Here is a 25,416-nt window from a genome sequence, read left to right as displayed (position 1 = left end):
CTTAGAGTGTGGTTGTGGCTTTTGTTAGAAGACAAGAGTACAGCTCATACATGTCTGTATTAGTATGTTAGCCATCCATTATCTTAGTGATGAGCAGTTTAAGAAGATCAGTGGGAGGACATTTCTGCACCTAATAAGAGTGCTGTTTCGGCCCTGACTTGGTTTTAGGGTTAAGGTTATGTCTAGGCCAGTCTAAGGCTGACATAAGGGGAAAAGGAATGCATTAGACCAATTAATTTCTTCCCAATTATAGCAACAAAAATGTGTATTTACAAGTGTATGTATGTATAAATCTTTCTGTTAAATATTAAATGCAACCTGTTTAATATGACAATGTCTCTACAAAGCAATCAAACACATGTTGCATTGATTTAGAAGGAAACTTCCCCTTCCTACCGTTGCATTTTGTAATTTTCCTTTACATGTTTCCAATAACTTTGAGCAAGCTGGGGACTTTTCAATGTGACTGATGCAAATTTGCAAATTTTTTGAAATAATCAACTTTTCTTGTTATTTACATGCAATATATTTATGTTAGCTCTGGGCTTTATACCCAAGGTTTTGTATTTTTTGGAGCTCCTTGTTATGGTATTGACAGCGTGTTTCATCTTTAGTTCTTTCTGCTTTTGTTTTCTGGTTTCCGTTAATGTTAGTATAGTTTTTATCTGGATCTGTTAATTAATTTAACCATCTTTGTATCCACCTGTGTCATGTTAAGTCTATATGTCTCTTTGTGATTCCTTGTTTAGTTGTTTCCTGTTTTATTTTGAAAGCAGTCGATTTATTAGGTTAATTGTCTTCTGCTGTCTTCTCACCTGTTTCCCTTCCGCTCCTTGTCTTGAGTGTATTATTGTCTGAGTCTCCTGGGGTTAGGGTTAGGGTTGTGGTTTGGACAATGATTTGGTTAACAATTAAAGGCGTTTGTAAGATTTTTAGTTTAAAATATTACAATCATTTTTAACAAATCATCAAAGACACCAATGCATTTTTATGTTTGGTAAATCTCTACTGAATTTGACACATTAGCCATTTAGGGTCCACGTGTACCAGTTTAGGTTACCTGAAGATGTGACTTAAAGCCATTATTGTCGGAAGAAGTGTAGCTGTCCAGAGCAAATTTTTCTACCATGATTCAAACTTCACTCAAAGACAGGAGGTCACTGACTAAAAACTGAAGTTTTAAAAAAGAAACATGGTTAACAAGAAAATCCACGAGCTGGAGTTTGTTTCATCCCAGCATTGTCCTGTTGCGATGCTTCAGCTTGGTTGCTCACTGAGGACTCAAAGCCTGGTCCCAGCGGTAAGCTGAGATTCAGCAGATCAGCAATTTGTCATGCAGCATTGTGTAACAGAATTCGCTGATAGTAGTCACAAGCAGTGCTTGATCTTGTGTCCAGATGCTGTACAAACTACAATAAAAGGCTAACCTAGAAAAAATTAAAATAGTTCAAGAAATATCCAGAAAGAAAACACAGTAACTTAGATTGTTACATTTGTTTTAACACTCATTAATTGTGTCAAATCAGTTTCCTATTAAGTATGATGCTTTGACAAAAATATTTAGCAGTTCTTATTCTGTGTTAGTGTATTACATTATTTTACTGAAGTAGAGTGGATTGCTTTCATAAAGGTTAATCCAAGATTAATGAAATGAACAATCCATCACCCATTACAGACACAAATAGACTGACTTCAGTGGCTAAATGGATTCATCTCTAGTTCTTTCTTTTTAAGCTGAACAAAAAATTAAATAATTTTTCCTTAATGCCCATTTAACAAATTGCAACAACTTATTATTCTTATTTAGAAATTATACCTGAGTTACAAAGGCTGAAAAAATCATACATCCTCACTGCAGATCTTTTGCATACCACTGAGGTGTTTATGGAGGAAACGAGAGGTTCCTCCCTTTAACATCAGGGATATACAGACACGGAGAGAAGTGTAATGTGGATTTACACTCACATACACAGGAGGCAGCGAAGACACCAGGCCAGGTTTTGCATCTATTCTCAGGGCAATAAAAAGTACCAGAAAACAGAGGAACAGAGAGAAGAACTGGGAGGGTAAGCAGACATGTGGGAGGTCGTGAAGGATGGAAGGATGGAGGGATAGTGAGAAGTGGGGAAGGGATAAAGGGAGGTCTGCTGCTTCCTCATGAGGGAGGATGAATGGTAAGTTGGGGGTCTGGTTTGCCTCCTGGGTTTTTAGACACGCACACACACACACACACACACACACACACACACACACACACACACACACACACACACACACACACACACACACACACACACACACACACTAGTGTGTTTACAAAGGAGAGTATAACGGTTCCACTCTGTACCTCAGTGTAGCTTAGGTGCTCCAGGGCCACATGTGTAAACGATGAGAGGAATGCACCGCTGATGTATTGACATTGTGTGTTATGGACATTTTGTAACATTCATAACCTTTATGACCCTGAAGGGAACAGCTGTAGCATGTTGTCATGTGACGTCTAAGTTCATGTTTTATTTTATGTGACACAGGGCGCCTCGTGGATGGAGGAAACAACATTAAAGGCCTGCAAATTTAATTATTTTGTAAAAAATATACACATGTATATCATGGTTGTTTAAAGTTAGCGTTTGATGTTGTTTTTCGTGATTCTCATCTTTACAGATTTAAACGGTTTTGAGCCAACCGCAAAATCAGATAAAGAAGTTATGAATGTGTTATTTGTCAATCTTGAACAATAAATCCAAATCTAAAAACACTGTATAAGTTGGGAAGGAGTTCACTTTCTGAACCTTAGAAACAGCAGTTGACTTTTTTATATAATATCATGTGATCTTCTGAAGAATCAAAACTTTCTAATGAAAGAAACAGATGTACTTGAAAATATATGTTTAATATACTGAACACAGTCAAGGTCAAGGGTTAAGACTGAACTGTAGACTGTATATCAAAGAGGGAAATAGCTATTGTGACATCAAGCACCCGCCCCATTTGAAGGCACGCTGAACATTTCGTGACAGTGTGGGGAGTCTGTGGTTGATATGCTTTTATTCCCATGTGAAGCACTTTGAAATAACTTCCTGTTTTAAAAAGTGCTATATAAATAAATTTTACTTACTACTATTTACAAAATTTTCTGCAGTTTTGCAACCGGACATGATGGTCAAGATTGGATCTGTCTATGAAACTAAGAAGCGCTCCATCTGCATTGGCTAATGACTTATGATTGACAGGTCACTAGCCAATGGGCATGCCCTATCTGACCCTAATAATGACCAAAACTTGCAAAATAAACTTCATCTTGCATTCAGCGTGACTTCCTACTAGCAACTGAGCCCATGGGGTCATCATGAAAGTGTTTATTGAGGTCACAGAGAACTAGAGCTGAGCACTGTTTTCCCATGAACTTCGATATAACTGGAAGTCTTTTTGCAGTGCCCCCTTCTGCCCATTAAAAAGAATGGAGGTTTTAAGGTACTTTCAAATGAGTGCCACTTTTCAGATGCAGAAGCACAGACAGCTGAAAAGACGGATGTAGATACCGTTGGTTTTTGAAGTCTCAAGAAGAGCCTTATCAGCGCCAACTTCATGAAGTCTGACCTTGAAATCGCATGCTCATTAACTTGTGACTGCTAAGTCATTATAACCCAGATAATGATCCTTTCTAAAACATAGTATGACCAATTTAAAAAATAGATGTAACATTTTATTCAGTATGACCGGAAATTAGGGGCGGAGCCAAAAATTGCTGTAGGAATGTGTTTTTAGAGTCTAAGCCAGAGAACCGTCGTCTCATAGACTTCTATAAGACCTGAAATATTTTTGCACTAACAGGTACAGAAACCTGGTGACCATTTAAAAACTACACGTGTGAGGCACTTAAAGCATGGCTTAAGTCCACCTCCGTCTTTTATTTACAGTCTTTGGGGTCAACTTCTAATGGTTTCTTTAAGCATGTCGTCAAAATGTTAAAAATAGAAACTTGTCCTTCTATATTGCTGAAACTAATTTCTTTAATTGTCATGTATTCATCGTGGAACAGTAAAGCAGAGATTCAAAAGGCCCCGATGTTAAAACGCCCAACTTAACGGCAGCTGTAAACATGTTTTTTGCCTGGTGAAATAATTGGTTTTGGTCTTAATAGCTTTGTGATTTTAGATACACAACTCACTCATTTAGATGGTGCTCGGGACCTGACCACGTGGTTTTCCACTAGCTTCTACTGATTTGGTACAGTGCTAAATTATTGCTACACTTTGTTAACCCAGGCAAGCTAAAATGAATGTAGATCCGAGCTCTACCTTCTTGCTGAAAAATGGACATGTCTGTCTCTGTGTTGTCTTCCCAAAAAATTCCAGTTTTAGAACAGGGGTCGGTGATTAATTAATTGTGTTACATCTAATCTTTTGAGGAGTTTATAGCATTTTATAAAGAAATTAAATTAATACTGACCAGAATAGATTTCAGCTTATTAGTGCGGCCCTCCACAACAGTCCCAGTTACTCATGTGACCCCTTGGGAAAATTAATTTCCCACTCCTGATTAAGAATACACATTTCACTGTAAGTAATTTCGAGCTGGTCAAAAAAAAAAAAAATCAAATGTAACATCTTTGCTGGTGTGTATCTTTGGCAGTGGTCTGTCTGTCACATCAGCTCAGCAGCTGCCTCTTTGCTTGATGTAGTGTGTCACATCGGAGCAGACAGTTTCCACTCCAGCAGGGCTACTGTTTGCTCTGCCTGTGAGCTGTTTCTTACCCTTACACTCTAACAAATACAGAGGCCGACAAGAGAATCACGTCATTAAACAGCCTGTCTACAAATCTTCAGCTGTGCCTTCTCGAGGTGACAGCGTTCATTCAGAAAAGGGTTTGCGCACATGAGATCCCGAAAGCACTTCAGTGAAAGCAAAACGGAGAAGGTAAAATGTTGTAAAGGATTTGCTGAAATGTCTTTAGAAAAAGACTGTTAAGCTGGAGAACACAATAGCTCAGAGGGCTTAATGATTTATGGTCTTTGATCACAAATGTAATTGATTTCTTTCTTTATTTTTGTGGTTTCCTCGTATAGTCCACAGATAAGTATGTGTAAATGCCATCACCCCATCAGTAGCGCCTAACTGACCAAATATGAATTGCTCAATAAAATATGATGCATGAAAAACCTAAGGAGAGCATGTTTTCCTGTTTAATGATCCAATTTTCCCTTTAAAATATTACAAATGGTACTTAAAAAAAAAAAGAGAGCAAAATTATTTAACTAATATGCCAGAGATGTAGACACATGCACTTTGAGGCATAGATGCATGCACACACAGAGCAGGTGTAAAGGACATTCTCTGGTTACACCTGAATATTTAACTATCTGAACTAACACATTCTCACACAGCAACACGCAGGTGATAGTGTTGCATTCACACCTCTCATCACTTCATATTGCAGGGCATCAAGTCATGTTTAAAGCTATAATATTTGCTTAAGATCAAATGATTCAGACGTATAAAGACTATTAAATGAAATTAATATCTGTTTTTTTAATGCATTGTGCCACTGACGTTACAGAGTTAGAAGCTGGTGCTGTCTCCCTCTTGTTGGCAATTGGCTGAAACAGTGCATGTTCCATCTGCAGTTCACTGCAGTGATGACTGATAACACGTGTCTCAGTGTGTGTGGTAACAGTGATGAGTGGGGAGTCTGTGGTTGGTGGTCCAGACTGTAGGTTTGATGATAAGCCAACTGATGATCGGTGCAGTCCGGTTACAGCTCCAAGTTAATTCCCTGCGCCTCTGCTTTGTGTTTCAGCCAATCCAGTGATGCACAGCAGTGTTTAAACAGCACTGACTGGGTGGCAGGCCTGTTTCTTGTATCAGAAAAAAATACGAGTGATTTAGTTTTTTGATATACTTTGTACTGTCTATTTTGATATAGCAGAACTTTGGCACCAAAACTCCAGCCCTCTCTTCCTCCCTTTGTGTTTTCACTTGTGAAGCAAGAACTTCTCATTAAAAGACTCATGAAAGCTACTTTCATGAGTCTTCAGTGGCGAGTAAAAAAAAAGAAATCTTGGAGCTTCTTTTGATCTAAAACAACAGGGTGAGACAGCATCAGTATTGTGTTGTCATAATACATCCTGAATTGGTAGCTGTATTATTTTCATCTATGATGACTCGCCTTTCTCTTTCTGTGGTTGTCTTTGCAATTGTCTTGTCACGTAGCCTGAGTCATTCTGACAGATTCCAGAGCGGTGGCACAAAGAGCTTCTTTTAGTTTGACAGATTTCTCATGAAGACCCCAGACATGCTTCATCGAACCATGATTACATTCAGGTTATCATCTGTATCTTTTCTCATGCCAGCTAGCCCAATACTGACTAACAAGACTGCCCACAATTGCTTCCTCTTGTAAACAACAATAAACAAGATGAGGAGGGAATATGTGCTTCCAATTTCTTATAAAGTAAATCTTTAAGGAAATTGGAAGGTTTGAGGCTGAGATGCAAGATGTTTTTTGGTTTATTTACAGAAAAAAGCAATTTCAAAAAAATCAAAAACTACCGGGGTGAAAATTATTAGCCCGCCTGATGCTAATAGTCTGTTGCATACCCTTTTTACTGGATAACAGCCTGCAGTTGTTTGCTATGGTTTCAACGAGTCTCACACACATCTCCTGAATAATCCCAGGCCATTCTTCTATTCTCCTCCAGATGTAATGGTCTTCTGACACGGACCTTTGTCTTTAGTTCATCCAACAGATTTTCAGTGGGAGTTAATTCAAGGCTTTGTGCAGGCCAATCAGTAACGTTCACTCTGGTCTTCTGAAGGTAATTCTTCACCAGCGTCTTGTTGGAAGAGGAAACAATGACCCAGGCCCAATTTTGCTGCTGACTGCTCTATTTTACATCCACCATTGTGTATCACAGTGTTTTAATATATTCACTGGTCATTTCTTCAGGTATAAAATGATATAATGCTGGTACAGGGTTTGACACTCTTCCTATAAGCTAATCTTTAAGTGACCCACCCTGACTGGTAAGTTCCCAGACATCTAAAATCACCAGGATTTTTCTTAGAAGATAAGAAGTTTTCCAGACCAGAGAACAGTGATCAAGTAGGAAATAAGTGGTGCCTTAGTTTATAGTTAGTTATCACTTCTTAAGTTACAGCTTGTTAGTACTGGGTTGGACCTCCTTTTGCCTCCAGAGCTGCTTTAATTCTTCCCAGCATAGACTGCTATAGGATTATAGGCTTATAGGATATTAATTTATAAATCCGTCTTTTAATTTTTCAAAAATATATATGCATCTTCAAAACCCCACAATATATTATTTTGCAGTCATGTTTTAAGACATCATTAGGAGGTTGGATGGTCGAAATTTGCTTTGAAAAGTGGAAGCTAACCCAAATATAAAAATAAAAAGAATTTCTAAATTACAAAAATGGTCTTATTTGTCCAAATTTTCAAGCTCAGAGCCTCGGGGATTTCGCTCGCACTCACCCAGTGACTGGGTCTTTTGCTTTTTGTCAACAGAAGTAGTCTGGAGAAAAACTTCACATTTGGATATGCCAGGTTTCCCATGAGCCAGGATATTTTAATGTTTTTTACAGCAGTGAACAAATGGGTGAACAGTACAGAAAAGAGGTCTCATGTATGAAAACTATGTCAACACTTGTAGCTCTGCCAGCATTTAGCACCTGTTTGGAACACCGCCCCTTTAAGCATTAACACTTGTGTTGTATTACACTCGAGCGGAACATTATCCCTCATTACAAGCTCCTCTAACACCGTGAACAAAAGAACAGAACACTGGCCTGACTGTAATGACACTGCCTGCTAGGTGTCATTTGGCTCTAATGGTTTCCTCTGTTGTCTACGACTATAGCACTTGTTATTTATACTTTCCATAGTGCAGCTAGAACAGGTTGCTGTTGCCATCTTTCAGGGTTACATTTAATTGTGCACATTTTCTTCATATTGTCCATCAGACTATATTTTATTATAGTGTTTGGCAACCCGAATGGTAACTACTACAAATATTTATACACAAGGCTTTTTGAGTGCAACTTGTTCATGTGTGGCTTGGACACTAAAATAATTCAAAGTAGACATAATGACTGGAAAGTGACTCATTCTGTTTACTCATCAGATCTTAATATTGCATAACTGGCTTAGTAGAAAAATTACTAGTTGCCAGTTTTTTAAATATATGGTGATTTGTATACATTTGTTAGTTCAAAGGACAAATGGAGGGGACAAAAACGCCTTCATTACTTCACGATTTGACCTGTCGTCCTCATTTTGGGCTCCATAGTCTTATTTTTGTACTCTGTTACAGTAGCTTTGGTTAATTCACATTTAAGTAATCCTTACTTCTTCTATACTGGGCCTCGGTGCAGACTATCAGTTCATCCTGTCTGAAACAAGCTATTTTAGCTCGTCTTGCTTAAAGGGCACCTCTACTTTAACCCAACTTTGTTTCTGATTGGATGCCTCTTGCAAACAGAATGTTTGAACAGTAGACAGGTGCAGTTCACAGCGAGACCTATAACCATTATAAAGGACATCTCTTTGACATCTTGTCTCCAAAGCAAAACAGTGGAGCTACACATGTCTGCCTCTAAAATTCTAATCAAAGCAGCTCTGAGCACTTCTGCTGTAGGGCATGATTTTTCACACAGAATCACATAATGGTATTTATGGATGAATACGACACTTAAAAAATGAAAAAACTGAATCTGTAAGCTGGCGTATGCCCTGTAGCTTTTGAACGAGGTTGCACTGACCCAAAGTTCAGGAGAGGAAGGGCTGTGAAATGTGAGATAAGAGGAGTGGATCAGATAGCGGCCACACACATTAGTTAAACATCTCCCTTCTCATGTTCTCCAATCCCCACATCCTCGTCCTCATTACTGTCTTCTCTGGATATTTCCCAAATTTTTAATAGTCTTTCCTTTCTTTTCCAACATACACTTCAGCTCTAAGCTCGCTGCTTATTCTTCCATGCTATTTTGCTCGTGTTGTAAGATCTTTTGACACCCCCCGCCACTTTGATCCATCTTCTTTTCATCACTCCCTGTCAGTCCCACCTTCCTTTTATCCCTGTACTATAGGTATTGTACTATCTTGTCTCTCTTGTGTTTATTGTTTCTTCTCGTCATTTGATAACATCAGATTCTGTTCATCTTTTATTATTTCTTTAAGAACCAAGGCCCAATGCTCAATTACTCGTGTCTTAGGTAAAAAGGGACTAAAACAAGATTTATATGAAAGCATTCTGGGATCAAATTGCAAATCAGAATGTTTTTCTAAACTTTCTGAAGGTTGGACAGACTTAAAACAGTATGCTGTTGTCTTCTAAGCTCATTAACAAAGGAATGGGGTCATTTTTCTCCTTTTTTCATTACAGAATACAGTACACTGTAAAAATGCATTTATTAACATTAAAAATAAGACAATTTGAGCACACATACTCTAGAACGTATAGCTGCATGTTTGTTTTTGAGGTGAGCAATTTTGGTTTAATTCAGCTGAGAGGAGGAACGAGCTCTAACCATGACAAGAAAATGCTTTCAATCAGGAAACAGTCAAATGAGCTACTTGTACAAAGGCAGAAAAACCTTTAAAGCTTTCCTTGGGGAGTTTTTGATGAATTGAAAACACAACAGCGTGATGTTTATGAGAACAGGTCTGCATTCTGTTTGTGTCGTGCACACACGCACGGCACAGACAGATGCCGCACAGCTTCCTACATATTTAAGATGCTCTGCTGATCAGTGGGAGTAACAGAAGTAAAGAAGCAGGAGTAGAAAGGACGAAGACAAATAAGCCTAGAAGCTAGTGAACATGGATGTAAACAATGTTAGACTCGAAATGTGTGCTGGCTCATTTGCGAGACCTCAAAGGCACCCACACTGTGTTGTGGTGAGAAACCCTGGATGCACTCTTAACATTGTCAAGACAACTCAACGGGGTACCTTTAAGATTAGATACTGATGCGTAAAAGATGGTATTGCAGTGTACTGCTTTTATATCAAAATAAATCATATTTGATTTAAATCTTTGGCACACTCCCATAGATCTGATCACAGTAATAAATAACATTTATTCATTACAAAAAACAAATAAATATCAATAACTTAATATATTCAAGATTTCATAAATACATCTCATATGCGTGATGTTTTGTGTAACTTATGTGCTGTACAGTAGACAGAGTGAGTTTGCTGAATGTGTGACTGTGACTGAGTATAGATGGGAATATCAAATCCCACATAGCCAAGCTGTAGGCTGTAAAGGAAGTCATAGAAGCTGTAACCGTGCCGAGGTAACTCTTAAAAGTAATTTCTCTGGGGTGAAAACTTGTGTAATGCCACTTCCTGTTTATTTACTCCTATACTGCTAAATCCAAGTCATAAATCACCACATGCCAAAAAAGCTTCTGTGAGTGAAATCAAAACAAAAGAAAAAACACTTAACATTATACCACTATAGAGTGGGAGTATAAAAAGTTTAAATTACACAAAGCCTGACAAGTTGCACTCCCTACACGCAGCCACATCTTCTGGCGGAGTGCTTCCTCACGGTGTGGTAAACCAGGCTGTCGTCCAGAAACGAGAGATCGTCGTCGAACGCTATTGGCCGACAGCAAGCCTGAGGGGGAACGTCTTTGGCGGGAAGCCTCCTGTTGTGAATGAGGTTGTAAAGGATTTTGTCGTAGTTTGTCTCTGACTTTCTGCACGGTCCTGAGCAGTACCTGAATATCATTTCCTCACTGGAGCGGTAGCCCAGACCGAGGTCAGACACGTTGAGGTGGATCTGCTTTAGCACGCAGCCCTGTCCTCTACCACCGCCTCTAATCTTCCCACCTGCGCCAGCACCTCTAGATCCCCCTTCTCTTCTGTTACTGTTTCGCTGGCTTGTCCTTTTTCTCTTTCTCCTTCTATGTCGGGTCCTGCTGTCAAAGTTATCTTTGGAGGGGGAAGAGATGGGGACGGCAGCGGCGGTGGTGCTGGTGGTGGAGGTAGATGAGGACACAGTGAGCGAGGAGGAGCGACGCATTCTACTGATGGTTACTTTGATGAAGTTCACCACATCTTCAAACTCATTTGGGAGGGGCTCCTCAGTGGTGTCTGAAACCAATTAAGAGACATGCATAAGGCTGGACAGAACACACTGTTTCACTTCTACACACCCCACTGGCTATTGAACACATGCAGTGCTGTGTCACTAAACTACACATGCACATCTTTAAATGATACAGAGGTCTCTTCTGTGGAGGCAATACTGATGGGGTGGATTTAGGTGTCTTACGAATGAGTCCCATTGTCACCAGACGCTTTTACGTTTAAGTGGGATTAAACAATGAAGACAACACAGCTACTATGTAGCCTCGTGGCACAAGTTACTTGATGGAAAATGAATTCCTAATTATTACCACTTGAAGTTATTCTTCTGAGGGGAAAAAAAGAGGCATTCATCTGCCAATAAACTGAGTATGATGAGACGTGTAACTGCAAAGGTTTTAAGACCATGATCAATCTGAATCAAATATTCGTTCAGCATAAAATAAAAGAAATTTTAAGTATAAGCAACTTAACTGGTGACCACTTACACATGTTTTCTATTTGTTGTTAGGTTTGCCAATTTTTGATTTTTTTTTTTCTCTTTCTGGTGGACACATCACCATCACGTCTTTAAGCAATTCACACAAATCTCATTGCAAATGACATATCGGGTTTGCGCACTTTCGCTACCCTCACATTTGTCTCCTCCAGCCAGCGTTTCGTCCCTGTTTGCGGTATCCGCGCGGCTCATGCTCGTGGAAGAAACAGACAGGCCGATCTGAACGGGCGGGAGCTCGGGGGGACTCTCGGCGACGCGCCCTCTCCTCTTGGTGGACGTGGGCTGCTGCGGGCTCTGGAGCAGCGGGCTGGCGTAAACGGCACTCAGCAGTATCAAACAAGTGGTTAGACTATCCCATAACTTCATTGTCCACTTCAGTCCGACAGTAGGACATGGCGCGATGCAAAATCAACAGGTATCATCTGGCAAAAGCGCTCCACGGACGTGTAATAGTTAGACTCATCAGAGCTACTGCCAGTCCAAATGGTGGTAATCGACCGTGCGCACTGCAAACTGCACGCAATCACTCACATGCCAGCTGGACAGCGAAACGCAATGTGGCGCAACATTCAGGGCACAGACGCGCAAACGCAAATCAGCGGCGCCTCTCTGAAGTTGACTCCAAAACGGGTCCAACAACACTTTAACGATGAAAACCTTTTTTTTTCAGTCCTTCACTGTTTTCATTCAACACAGTTCCTGCTGCTGACTTCGGGCCATCTCTCTCACCATCAATCCTGACTGAGCTGCGAGGAAAAGCGAGAGAGCTGGGGAGTGCTGGTGACGTGCGACGGTCCATCCTCTGCTTCTTCCTGTCTCCACCCCATGCATGGGAACTATGCAGAAGGATGGAGGCCACAGACAAGACAGAAGCTGAAGTGTGGAGTTGGTGAGAGTTAAAGAGTTATATCACCAAGGAAATCCAGAAATGTGCCTCAGATGGGCGGGAGAAGTTCCATTCTTTCCGAACCAGAATCCCCATCCTGCTTTTCGACTTGGGTTGATATTGGACGGAAAACATTTTTCCAATTAGCCAGTCAAAACAGATCGAATAGATTGTGTCGCTCCTGATGAAGACCATGTGCTTGAAATCCCACAGTTCTCCACTTAATGTACTTCAGTGCTATTTAACTTCTAGAAGTTGATGTGACAACCCTTAGGCCAAGCATAACTGCGCCAGTAATTTCTTGTGTAAACCCTTTTCTCTCCCACATTAAGAGCTAAAATATGTCATTTTTAATCACGTTATGTCCGAGGAAAACTGTAGATTTCTCTTCCCATTTGTTCCTTTGTTGGTTTGTTTGAGGCAGATATTAAGAACTAATGGTCCAGTAGTCCAAAAGAACAGTTAAAAACAAATTGTCAAACATGTATGATTAGTAATTTTGTTTATAATTAATGCAGACATATGTGGATAAGCTAAGTGAGTGGAGTAAGTGGGTCAGGTTGCCTCCTCCACACTTCAGTGAAAATGCGGATAAGAGAAAGTCGGTTTTCATATCTGTTCGTTTGTTAGCTTATCCTTTTGAACATTATTATTAAGTGCATGAGGAACAGGGAGTTGATGAAAATCAGAATGATATCCAGTGACTTGATCTGAGAGCTTTATATGTGACGTGAAACACTCAGTGAAGCACTCAGACAGCTGTGATGCTTAAAAGCTCTTTAGTAAGGATAAATGTATAACGTAAACTGCATTTTCTTATATGATTCAAAGTCCAGATTGAAAATTTTTTTTTTTTAAATTATAATGGGGTCAATAAATGCTTTAGTTGGATTCAAACAGCAATCCTTTGGCTCAAGTAACCTTAGAGGGTGTGTGTTTTATTGTCAGGGCTTACATTTTAAAGCAAATCTGCTTTGTTTCTTCACTATCATGCATAAGAACATGATGCTTAGAATATAAATTGCAGCCTTATTGTTCAGTTTCTCAGGTTTTTAAAAAAAATAATCATTGCAGATAAATTGTAATCCCCTGGTTTGGTACACACAAGGTTTTTCCAAAAGAACATCTTTCCATTTCCTCCATCCCAGGTAGGCCTTATAGTTTACAGCGGCCCATGAACAAGGCTGATGTGAAATACACTTATCCGAAGCAGCATATGCAGATGTGTAAACATGCGTACGGGTCCATGCACCCTTGAACTGTAGTGTTTCATGATGAATCATGTCTGTGTCAGTGTATGCCTGCGACAGCCACATTGTATTGTAATCACTGGACTACAGTGAACATGCAAAAGCGATTTGAGCATCTGAGTATGCAGTAACTGTAAAGTCATGCACAATAACAATCTTCTTCCACTCGTGTTTTTAGAAGTTAGCCTACTAATTACTCAGAAGAGGCTTCCCTTTCCACTGACTTGCTCACTTAAATACCCTGTCCTCAAGCAATTACGCTCGTGCCAAGCAACAAATACATCAAACAGATGTTCATTTCCCTTCTTGAAAGGCATGGGGGCTGCTCTGTACTCAAATCTGTCAGCCATTTTGAGAGTTTAGTTCGACTCACATACAATAAGCTAATTGTGCCGTGTTATTCCACCCATCATTGCTGGCCGAGGTGAAACTGAGGCCCCAAAATGGCTCGTGATAGCAAAACTTGTTTTAAGTAAGAAGATATTATATTAATGTACTTAGATTTAAAATTTTAAGAAAAGACTGAGTAATATACTGGATAAAGGCATGTGTTGCTGTCTTAATGACCATTGTTTTCAGCTCAGTTTAGTTGTATAAGTTGAACTAATTCATGTCTCCTATATCAGTTTCTCTTCATAGGTTCCCTGTTGAATCCAGAATTGAATTTAAAATCCTTCTCTTCACATACAAATCACATACAAATCAAATTATGAATTATGCCATATTCAGAAGTTTGCAGATGACACGGCCATCATGGGGTGTATCTGGGATGATCAGGAAGAGGAGTACAGAAGTCTGGTGAGGAACTTTGTCGCATGGAGTCACACAAACCACCTGCAACTCAACACCTCAAAGACTAAGGAACTGGTTGTGGACTTCGGGAGGTCCAGAGAAGGTCCACTGCCGGTTCAGATAGAGGGGGAGGAGGTGGAGGTGGTCAACAAGTACAAGTACCTCGGGCTGTGGGTGGACAATAAACTGGACTGGTCATGCAACACAGAGCACCTGTATAAAAAAGCCCAAAGCCGACTGTACTTCCTCAGGAGGCTGAGGTCTTTTAACATCTGCAGGAAGCTCCTGAGGATGTTTTACCAGTCGGTGGTTGCTGGAGTACTTTTCTATGCTGTGGTGTGCTGGGGGAGCAGCACAGCAAAGAGGGACTCATCCAGGCTGGAGAAACTGATCAGGAAGGCTAGCTCTGTGGTCGGCATGAAGCTGGACACTCTGGTGACAGTGGCAGAGAAAAGGACATTAAAGAAACTGATGGACATTATGAACAATGCTGGGCATCCTCTGCACACGGCCATAAACAATCAGAAGAGTCTGTTCAGTGACAGGTTGCTTCTCCCCAAGACAAGAACTAACAGACTTAAAAACTCCTTTGTCCCACATGCCATCAGACTGTTTAACTCCTCTCTGGAGGGGAGAGGGAGGGGAAACAGGAGGACAAAGGAGGGGGGAACAACTAAGCTGTAGTGCCTCTTCACCTCACTGTACAATACCTTGTGCAATACTTTTTGTAAATAGTCAACAGTGCAATAGACTCAATACTTGAAATGTGCAATTCACTTGTATTTTTATTTTTTATTCCTATTTATTCTATTTATCCCCTTTGTATATTTTATTTATATTTGTCTCTGTATTTATATATGTGTGTGTGTGTGTATATATATATATATATATATATAACAATTCTGTAACTGTAACTTCGGTCGTTGCTGTGCTTTTTGGAAGTCGAATTTCCCAGAGGAACCCACCCGAGGGATTAATAAAGTTCTATCTTATCTTATCTTATCTTATCTTATCTTATCTTAAATAGTATCATATCGCCCTAAGAGAGCCTGCAGCTTGCTTGTGGTTCCTTTGATATTTCAAAGTACAATAGGAGGTAGAGCCTTCAGGTTTCAGGCCCCTCTTCCGTGGAACCAGCTCCCAGTTTGGAACTGGGAGATGGACACCTCTCTGCTTTTAAGATTAGACTTAAAACACAGATAAAGCATATAGTTCGGGCCGGATCAGATGACTTTCTAACACAATAGGTCTTTTATTCTGTCTCTCTCCCCTCAATCTGCTGGAGGTTTCTTCCTGTTTCTTCCTGTTTAAAGGGTGTTTTTCTTTCCCACTGCCACCAAGTCCTTGCTCATAGGAGTCATCTGATTGTGGGGGTTTCCTCTTTACCTTACAATATAAAGCACTCTGAGCTGACAGTTGTGATTTTTTGCTATAGAAATGAAATTGAATTGAAAACAATATTGACTTACATCCCATTTAATGTAATCCATCCATCCATCCATCCATCCATCCATCCATCCATCCATCCATCCATCCATCATCTTCTTCTGCTTAACCAGGGCTGGGTCACAGGGGCAGCAGCGTAAGCAAAGAAGCCCAGACCTCCCTCTCCCCTGCCACCTCCTCCAGCCTTTCCGGTGGAACACCAAGGCATTAGCTGATAAATATCCTCCTCCGGGTGGGACATACCCTGAACACCTCACCAAGGAGGCATCCTGATCAGATGCCTGAACCACCTCACCTGGCTCCTTTTGATGTGGATGAGCAGCGGCTCAACTCTGAGCCCCAGATGGCTAAACTCCTCACCCTATCTCTAAGGGAGAAAGCAGTCAAACTTCGGGAAAAGCTCATTTTCACTGCTTGTATCCGCAATCTCTTCTGCCCAAAGTTCCTGACCAACGCTGAAAGTGGGGATGTAGACTGACCAGTAAATTAAGAGCTTTGCTTTTACACTCAGCTCTCTCTTCACCACGATGAACCGCTATAGCGTCCACATCACTGCAGCTACTGCACCAATCTGTCTGTTTGTGAACAAGACCCCGAGCTATTTAAACTTCTCCACTTGGGGCAGGAACTTGTCACTGATACGGAGTGGGCACTCCACCTTTTCCAGCTGACGGCCTCAGACTTGGAGGTGCTGATTGTCATTCCTGCTGCTTTACACTCGGCTGTGAACTGCTCCAGTGTGAGGAGGAGGCTGTCACCAGATGAAGCCAGAGATGAGTGTCTGAGACCACCTAAGTGAAAGCCTTCTGCCAATTGGCTACGATAAAAATTATGAAGAGATTGGTGACAAAAGGCAGCCCTGGCGGAGTCCAACACCTATCAGAAATGAGTTATTGCCCTGTGGACTAAGCTCTTGCAAAGGTTGTATGAGGATTGTATGGCCCGTAGCAACAGGCCAGACACCCCAACTCCTCTGTCAGGACACCCAGAGGGACACGGTCGAATGCCTTGTCCACGTATCTCCAAATATAGATATTTGGAGATACTGTCTCAAAAGAAGAAAACAGGCCATGCATAAGTCAAAATTTCGCGTTGTCTTAAAATTTCAAGTTATTTTCTTAATTTTGGGTCATTTTCTCAAGAATTGAGTGAGTAAATTGAAACTGAGATCCCTAACTCTACTTTCTTTTTTAGGCAATTTACTTTACTGATTTAGGATACATGCTGGTGCAGAATCATTATTTAATTAGAGAATTACTATCTCTAAGATTGACAGGAGGTGGACAGGAAGTTGTCCTTCAATCTGTTTTTATGCATTTACAAGTAGTTTATTCTCCCACTTAAACAAAAGTTGTTGTTGTTTTTTTTTTGCTATAGCAGAGTTCTGTATCTTGTAACAAATACAAGATACTATTTGGTTATGTGTAAACATAACCAAATCGTTTTTAGTGCCTAGACCTAAACAAGCAATGCGTAAAAAACAAATTAAAAAAAGTGAAAAGTGAAAAGCAAAAAAAGCACAATGCCCCCAAAACAGCTGACAAACAAACTCTACTAGGACCTCTAAGATCTCCTGACACTGACTTTTTAGATATTTGAAGGAGCTCTGCTGTCACTCTAGGTGCAGCCAGTGGCATCAGAACCAAAGGACACCCTGTGTGTATCATTGTGACACCAACAGCATCTGACAGAACAGCTGTATCGGACACACTGTGACTGAAATATTTCATTAGCTATTTAATGAATTTTGGTAAACATACCCACGAGGACCAGATAATATTGACTTGTGCTGTTGGTGAGCCCCATATTTCATCTAGCTAAAACATTTTTTTTCCTAACATCTCCAGCATCAGCATTTTGTGTTTGTAGTTAATGTTAGCATGCTAGCACACTAAGATGATGTCTTACATGCTAAATATCAGCATCTTGCTCTGCTTGTGTAACAATGTTAGCATGCTTACATTACCTATGGGTTTAACGTGCTATTTAAAGTTAAAGTTTAGACTCACATAGTTGCCAACACTCATGTTTTATATATGTAAGGTAGATATACACTGATGGGGCAGGTTGTGTAGTTTCTTATTGCTAATGTATTCATGAGCATCCTTTAAACTCAATAAATGAGAGACGACCACTTCACTTTTCGTTCTCTTTATTTTGGAGATCACCATTAGACATTTCCAGAAATAAAAAAATGAATAAATAAATCAATAAAACCATACATCAGACATTTCATTGATCGAGTATTATGCAAATATATTTCAAGTTAAACTACACACTTTTGTTCTTCAAAACCAGCTCACCAGTTCTGTTAAATGTTTAGATTTCAGGTCAGCACAGAGAAGGAAAAGCTAAAAACACTTCAATTTTCACACTGAACACACTTCTGCACACTGATGAACAAACATCAGACACAACAACCACGTCAAAGTTAATTCAGTCTGCTGAATTAAACCTTTATTTTTTCACAAAATAGCCCGTGAATGAATGTAGCCCATAATTATCTTGCACTTATAGGAAGATTATAGAGGACTTTAATATTTCAAAGGACGTGCTACATTAGAGCTTGTTGCCCCATCCGAAATACAAACAAACAAAAAAATTTTCCCTGCTGGTGATGTTACATCTACTTGTACATTTGTGTGGTGTGTAAATCATTGAATAGGTTGTAAGAAGCACCCCCTTGGTGAGCCATTGCAGTGTTTAGAGAGTAATCTACACCATATGTAGTTCGGTGCTGCTGCAGCCTCGGGCTGCGAGCGATCAGACTACGGGAGCTGTGAATGTGGATGCTGTCTGCTGAGCTGAACCACAGGGACTTGGCTCAGAAATGTTAAAGTAAGGTCAGTAACAGTTATTATGCTTAAGCAAATAAACCATTTACTCTGTAATTGTCTCCAGTTTTGTGACTGTGAGTTATTGTGAAATTGTTGTTTGCTGCAAAACCCAAACGTCTGACTGCATTTTGGAAGTTGGAATTTCAAGTACAGATATGAACCGGTGGAACAATGAACCCAGATGTTCTGGTTCTTTACACACTTGCATGCAGGAGTCTGATCCTGCCACTAGTGGACACTGTAAATCACTGCTATCCACATTAAATATGGTACACAATGTGCAAGTTTACAGCATATTTGTAAAACCCACACTTTGAGTATTCTCTTCTTTTCTTTGTTTTTTAATTATGATTTCCTGAAACATCTCGCAGACTCCTGAACGATCTCTTTTTCTGAAACACAAACAAACAAGCAAAAATCATATTCTGTTGTTGTAAAAATACAAGTAGTGTAATATAGTTCACCAAAAAAAAAAAAAAAATCAAAAGTATATGCCTGATTAATTTTCCTACACATTTTTAATAAAACATGGCAATAAAACAATGCTTCAACAAGTGTAACTGATATAAATATGTAAAGGTGGATGATGACAGCACCCAGAGGTGTTGGGGAACTTAAAACTTTGTTTCTATTCAAAACCAAACTGAAATTAATTTGTATTGACATTTTAATGATCTTCATGGTGTGGTGAGAAAGAACCAATTAGTTCCTCTAAAACACGTCACGGTCTTTTGACTTCAGGGCAGCCTACTGTTTTTCTCATTAAGCTCCGCAATTTTCTAAACCACCAGTCTGGTTGATTTGCTTCTACAGATTAAAATGAAGAGTACGAAAAATAATTTCTTGGAACAAGGCTAATGTTAAGGCTATCTCGTCTCTTGTCTGTCATAGTCTGAGTCAGCCTGGTGAGAAAGAGAAAACTTACCTTGTTGATTAGTTAATATATTCATTAGGTTATTAACAAAACATTAATTGATGACAGTACTGAAAAATCTATGGCTTTGTTAGTGGCTGCTGCTGTTTTATTCTCATTTCTGTCTCTCTAACTCGGTGTTTTCCTGTGTATTTGCATTTGTCCAGGAGATGGAACCATTGAGTTCCTCCCTGGGCCAAACAAAGTGAAACCTCACTATCCTCCCCAAGCTTGGTGATAGGCGTTTTAGGCTTTAGTGGCAATGTACAGTATAACTATCAAGTAGTTTGAAACTTTTATACTGATTTATAATGTCACAACTCGAAACCTCCTTTGGATTTTGCCTATAATTTCACTTCTTTCAGGACTGAACTAAATTGTGATCCTTGAGCCTCATTATGCAGACACCAGACTTTATTGCAGTTCAGCTTATTTTTTGCTGTTTACAAGCTCTACTTATCCCAACTGCCAACCCTGACACTGGTTAGGTTTGAAAAGAAGCTTTTGAATCATCTAAATCAAACTATTTTTTTTTATTATGTCACAATGGAAATATAGTGCAGAGAATTAAGATTTCATTGATAATATTCCCACACAACCATAGGGTTCACAAAGAATTGCCCAAAACAGAGAAAATCTACAGTTCTATGGGCAAAACCTTGTTGATGTCAGAGGTTACAGGGGAACGGTCAGACTGCTTTAGAAGACACATGTGGACAACTTAAAAGAAAAGGCATTAACTCAGCTTAGATTATGGATTATTAGAGTGTGTATTATTTGGAGGCCTGTGATTCAGACTCGAAGCATAATCAGTGATAAACTACATATTATGAAGGGAAATATGCACAGAATAAAGACCTGTTAACTCGTCAGAGTGTATATGTTGTTCTGATTGTGTTACAGAGCCACAACTTCGCTCATTAGAACTGAAGAAGCTTCTGAGATGAGAGGAAGTCCAGTTGCTTTTCTCTCTGAGCTCCTTAGATTACCATCACCTGGATGACTGAGACCCTACAAAGACATTCCTTTAAAAGGAGTGTCACTGCTAACTGCATGCAAGACTTAGTCAGCTGTCCTCTTTGAGTGAGATATGAGAGAGGTATAGGCTTTGCAGTGGTATATCGGTGCAAAATTTGCCTCTTTGTCATCATTTCTTTTTGTCGGCATGCATACCTGGTCCAGCGTGAGCTCGCTTTGACGTTGTCAGAAAGAAAGGTCATTTCTTCCATCTTTGACAGCCCTCTTTGTTACATAAAGTGTGGGCTGGAAGTAAGTAACATACGACGTAAATGTCAAATAATTTAAAACTGTGTCACCTCTCCATAACTGCATTATTTTCTAAGTTGGCAGAGTGGTGTATTTTCTCTTATGCACAATCAAAACACAAACAAATTAATTAAAAATTCAATCACTGAATTAAAACTGAGCAGTAAAGTAGGTTGTCAACTTGTTGTTTTGTCCGCATGTTGAAGTGTCTGTGGGAAAGATACCGTGTGAGTTGATGCATGATAGGTAGAAAGGATTTAAGGCAATAAAGAACTGCATGGATGTGCATAAATGGGAGAGGGTAGCTGTTAGTCTAAAAGCACTTTGAGCAGAAAAGCACATGTCTCATATAAGTCACAGTCCATTTATCATTTACAGGTCCCCTTTTGCATGAACACGGTTATAAAATTCCTCAGTTCTAGACCCATAGGCTGTGTCTGCCTGCACGTTTACATCACGGCTTCACACAGAACCATTTTCAGGGCAACTGTTAAATCTGATCGTGAGACCTCACAAAAATGGAAAAAGCTGAGTGAAGATTGGTGACCAGCTGAAAGTCATTAGAAAGACGGTCTCAGCGGTAATCAGGAGGTGTAGAACAAGCCATCAAAGCCATAGCCACAAAATGACACCGCTGACAAAAACACAGACGGGCAAGTGATTCACACTTAGCACAAGAGTTTATGTGAGATTTTGGACAACTTCTGAAGATTATCCAAGTTACAGATACACTTGCTTGCAAGAGCAAGAACACATAAATATAAAAAGATATATTTTGGGAAAATAAGAGCACTTATTCATCTCAAATGGGTTCCAGTGTGTGTGCCACAAATCAACACAGCCATAACAAATGTAGTCATAGTATAGAGGTGGTAGTGGTGTTGAATAGATGGCATTTATAGATTGCACCATGAGTGCCTGTGGCCTTACCAAAATACCAGCTGACCAGATTAGTCTCCAGAAGCTCACCAGAAGAGGAGGATTACAGCATGATAATGACCCAAAGCACTTTGGCAAATATATATTAGCATTTTAAAAGGGGAAAAAAATCTAAAAACTGAAAAAAAAGGCCCTTTGGCAATACACTGAAACCCAGATTTCACCCAAAACTGTAAGCTGAGCAAGTATACTACCTGACTTGAATCTAATGGAACATATTTCTGGCATTTTGAAGATAAATGTAGAGTGGCATATCCCCTACAGAAAGGGGCAGCTGAAAATATTTGTAAAGCATCTTTCCTAAAACCTGCGCAAGGCTGGTATCCTCCTTCCCAAAGAAGACTGAACCTTCATGACAAATAAACATAGCTATATGAAGTATTAGATAAAAACAAAAGATATAAAGGTGCATTTGTATTGTTGCAATAGCACAAAAATAAACCTAGATGTAACAAAATTACTACAAGGTGGTATAGTTTTTAATTATGTGACATTTAATACACAGGGACCTCACTTCTGTTGTACATTGTGTTATAAAACCGGTCAGAAAGTTAACACTTGGGTGCAGTGCAGTAATTTTCATTTTTGATGACAAACAGTTAAAATTCCATCTACCAAAGTCTGAACTGAGCTCTACCTTGTTGCTGAGAGCATACAATCAATATTCCCATACTGACTGAGTGAATAAGAACTGCTGATTTGTTGTAAGGTCTGCTTGCTCTTTTTGAACTTCTACTAAAACAACTGTGGGCAGCTGTGGCTTGATATTCTCAGATTTTTTGTTTTGGTTTCTTTTCATGTTAAATTGCCCTTGGGCAATACACCGAACCCCAGGTTGCTCCCAACAGTCAGTCAGCAGCCAACCAACGTAGACGAAAAAATCCTGTGTCTGCAGGTTACTAACCCTTAATGAGTCTTGGCTATTACTGTAATATTGCTTCTACAATTCCAGGTGTCTGGGACTCCTTTTAAAATGATGAACTGTGTGTGGAATTATATCAGGTCAGAAATGTATATATGCTCATCATGGTATGAATGTCAGGGTAATTTGGGGCTTCTAATGATTTCTTTGAACTGTTGTTTCTCCAGGGTGGAATGACTGTACGCCATACATCTTTAATAACTTTAAAAAACAGGAACTAGGTGCACGCAACTTTGAATTTATGTTGGATTTTCTCTAATTGACATACGGTATACCTGCAAGCTCAAATATATGCATACACCCCCACTAATATTTGGTTAAATATACGTTAAGTTGCATCTTGGCCAACTACCTTTGTAATATAATTCTGGCATTTGATGGCACTTCTTGGCAGAATTAGTAGAGTTTATGTAAATTTATGGCTTTCTTGACATGGACCCAGTTTTTAAGCATAGTCCCTAAATTTTCAACAGGGTTGAGGTTGGAGCTTTGGGATGAAGCTTAGTGTTCGCCTGCTTTATCCTTTCCAAAGCCAGTTTTGATGTGTGTTGGGAGCGTTGTACCAATGGCAGCAAAACAGCCCAACATCACGATGCTACCACCGACGTGCTTGACAGCTGGTGCAATGTTCTGAGGTTTAAAAGCCTCTCCTTCAATACTCCAAACATCCCGTTTGTCACTGAGGCCAAACAACTCAGTCTTTGTCTTGTCTGAACACATAACCTTTATCCAGAAGGCACCTAGCTTGTCCATGTGGACAACTGCAAATTTCATTAAACCTTGAAGGTCATTTGGCTCAGGGGCTTCTTTCTTGGTCAACACCCTTTCAGTTCATGGTGACGGACTTCACTGTAGACGGTGATGCTAGTTTGTCAGCAGTTTCCAGTTCATGGGAGGCTTGAGCCTAACTAATTTCCTCTTATTTGAGGGTGACAGTTTGGGCTTCTTCCAGACCTTGCCAACATGGTGACATATCCAAAATAATTTGTACTTAATTCTTTGAACTGATGATCTTGGAATTTGCAGTTGTTTAGAAATGGCTCCAGGAGGCTCCATTTGTTGGACTTTACTATTATTTTGAGTATTGATGAATACAGTAAAACAAACCATTTTTATGCTGGCAAAGATAAACTACCAGTTGTGGTCAGTCATGATAATGGGAAGTTAACAGGTCTTGGCCTTGTATAGTTAAAAGGCATTGTAGAACCTTCGGCAACACTTGTATATTTTAACCTGATATTATGCTTTGACCCTGTGCGGATCAGAGAAAATCCCAAATAAATTCAAACTTGCACACCAGGTCTTGTTTTTCTAAAGTCATTAAAGATGTTTGTTGTGCAGTTATTCCAGCTTGGTAGAAGAACTGTTCAAAGAAATCATTAAGAGCAAAAAATAAAAATAAAATTACCATGACAGTCATACCTATGATGATTGTATGTATACTTCTGACCACAACTAAGTGTAGTTTATAGGTAAAACTATGTCTCTGTAGGAATTTATTTTATGCCTCAAATATGCATTTCCTATTTCCCACAGGATACATTTTGCGTGTGTGTGTCAGGAATAAAATACTAGATCAAAATGAGACAAAATTATTTTCAAATTACCTCGCATGGCTTGAGGGATCATTGAATTTTTCATACCTTTTCTGGAGGTGGAATATGGCTGGCAGAGAAAATTAAGCTGAAGTAGATGAGCAGCAGTGAAAATGAAAATAGCCTAACAAATCAGAGTGGTTCCTAGCTGTGGGTTAGATTTTTATCTAGCCTAACTAATATAACAAAAATGGACACCAAAATGGAATCAAGTTACAAAATGTGTTCCTCCAGGTGGATAGTTCGGGTTAATAGGCCCACTGCTGCTGCGCTGACACTAATATGTGTAGGACATGTAATGGATGAAACTACATTTTCACCAAGTCTGTAGGTAATGCACTTTATCAGCACCAAAAAGTGCCTTGTATTATGTGTTCTATACTTATTTCTTTTTTAGCCCTTCTTGCCTGCCTCCACCACCAGGGTTTAACTCATTCTCTCTCACTCTCACTCTACCTCTCTCCACCGCTCTCTCTCTTTAAATCATACAGAGACCCTTCCTCTTGATTAGATTTTACTTCTTTCGGGCTGAGACTCCTATGAAGAACATAATGAATGGGTATTCTCTCGGTAATTTAGTCACACATTAATGGATAACTAACCGTCTCTCTCGCTAACATTATTAATCAGTTAATTTATTCTCTTTGGGTTTTGTTGTACACACAGCCACTCAATTACAAACGCACACACACGTTATTCATATTGAGTGTCTGTTGCTTGAGCGGCTCCCCTGCTTTTGCGTAAAGACACGCTCTCCATCTGTGTCCAGTGTGCGGATTAGACGCTTATTATCCTCTTAGCTCTAAATGGCCCTACGTTCTTGCACTTCGCTGTCCATCTTATTTGTTGTCTACTACTTGGACTGGAGCGAAAGGAAATGGATCTCCACCAGTAAAAAAGAATCACCGTGGCCACCGTTCAGTTGTGCGCATTACGCGTGAATTGTCGGAACA

At 39.7% G+C, this 25,416-nt stretch overlaps 1 protein-coding gene across 1 annotated transcript; it reads right to left on the bottom strand.

Annotated features, from left to right (window-relative positions):
• Positions 1–9,198: 9,198 nt before the first annotated feature.
• LOC146657540 (glial cell line-derived neurotrophic factor-like) lies at positions 9,199–12,503 on the bottom strand. The gene is made up of 2 exons (XM_085426987.1): positions 11,755–12,503; positions 9,199–11,124 (listed from the first exon to the last, which is right to left on the bottom strand). The coding sequence occupies exons 1-2, from the start codon at positions 11,981–11,983 to the stop codon at positions 10,538–10,540; spliced, it is 816 nt and encodes a 271-aa protein (XP_085283113.1). The 5' UTR covers positions 11,984–12,503; the 3' UTR covers positions 9,199–10,537.
• Positions 12,504–25,416: the final 12,913 nt, after the last annotated feature.

Source organism: Rhamphochromis longiceps, linkage group LG12 (assembly GCF_057381845.1).
Source record: "Rhamphochromis longiceps isolate RC_006_pf linkage group LG12, R_longiceps_female_GT1.1, whole genome shotgun sequence".
NCBI classification, from domain to species: Eukaryota; Metazoa; Chordata; class Actinopteri; order Cichliformes; family Cichlidae; genus Rhamphochromis; species Rhamphochromis longiceps.
Note: the sequence above shows the minus strand (reverse complement) of the source record. Positions and strands in the feature narration are given on the sequence as shown.

Bases quoted from the DNA above. Each gene is read 5' to 3' on its own strand.
- LOC146657540 (XM_085426987.1), bottom strand. From the start codon at position 11,983: ATGAAGTTATGGGATAGTCTAACCACTTGTTTGATACTGCTGAGTGCC. The intron at 11,125-11,754 runs GTGAGGGTAGCG...AATTGGTTTCAG, and splicing joins GCTGGCTGGAGGAGACAAAT to ACACCACTGAGGAGCCCCTC.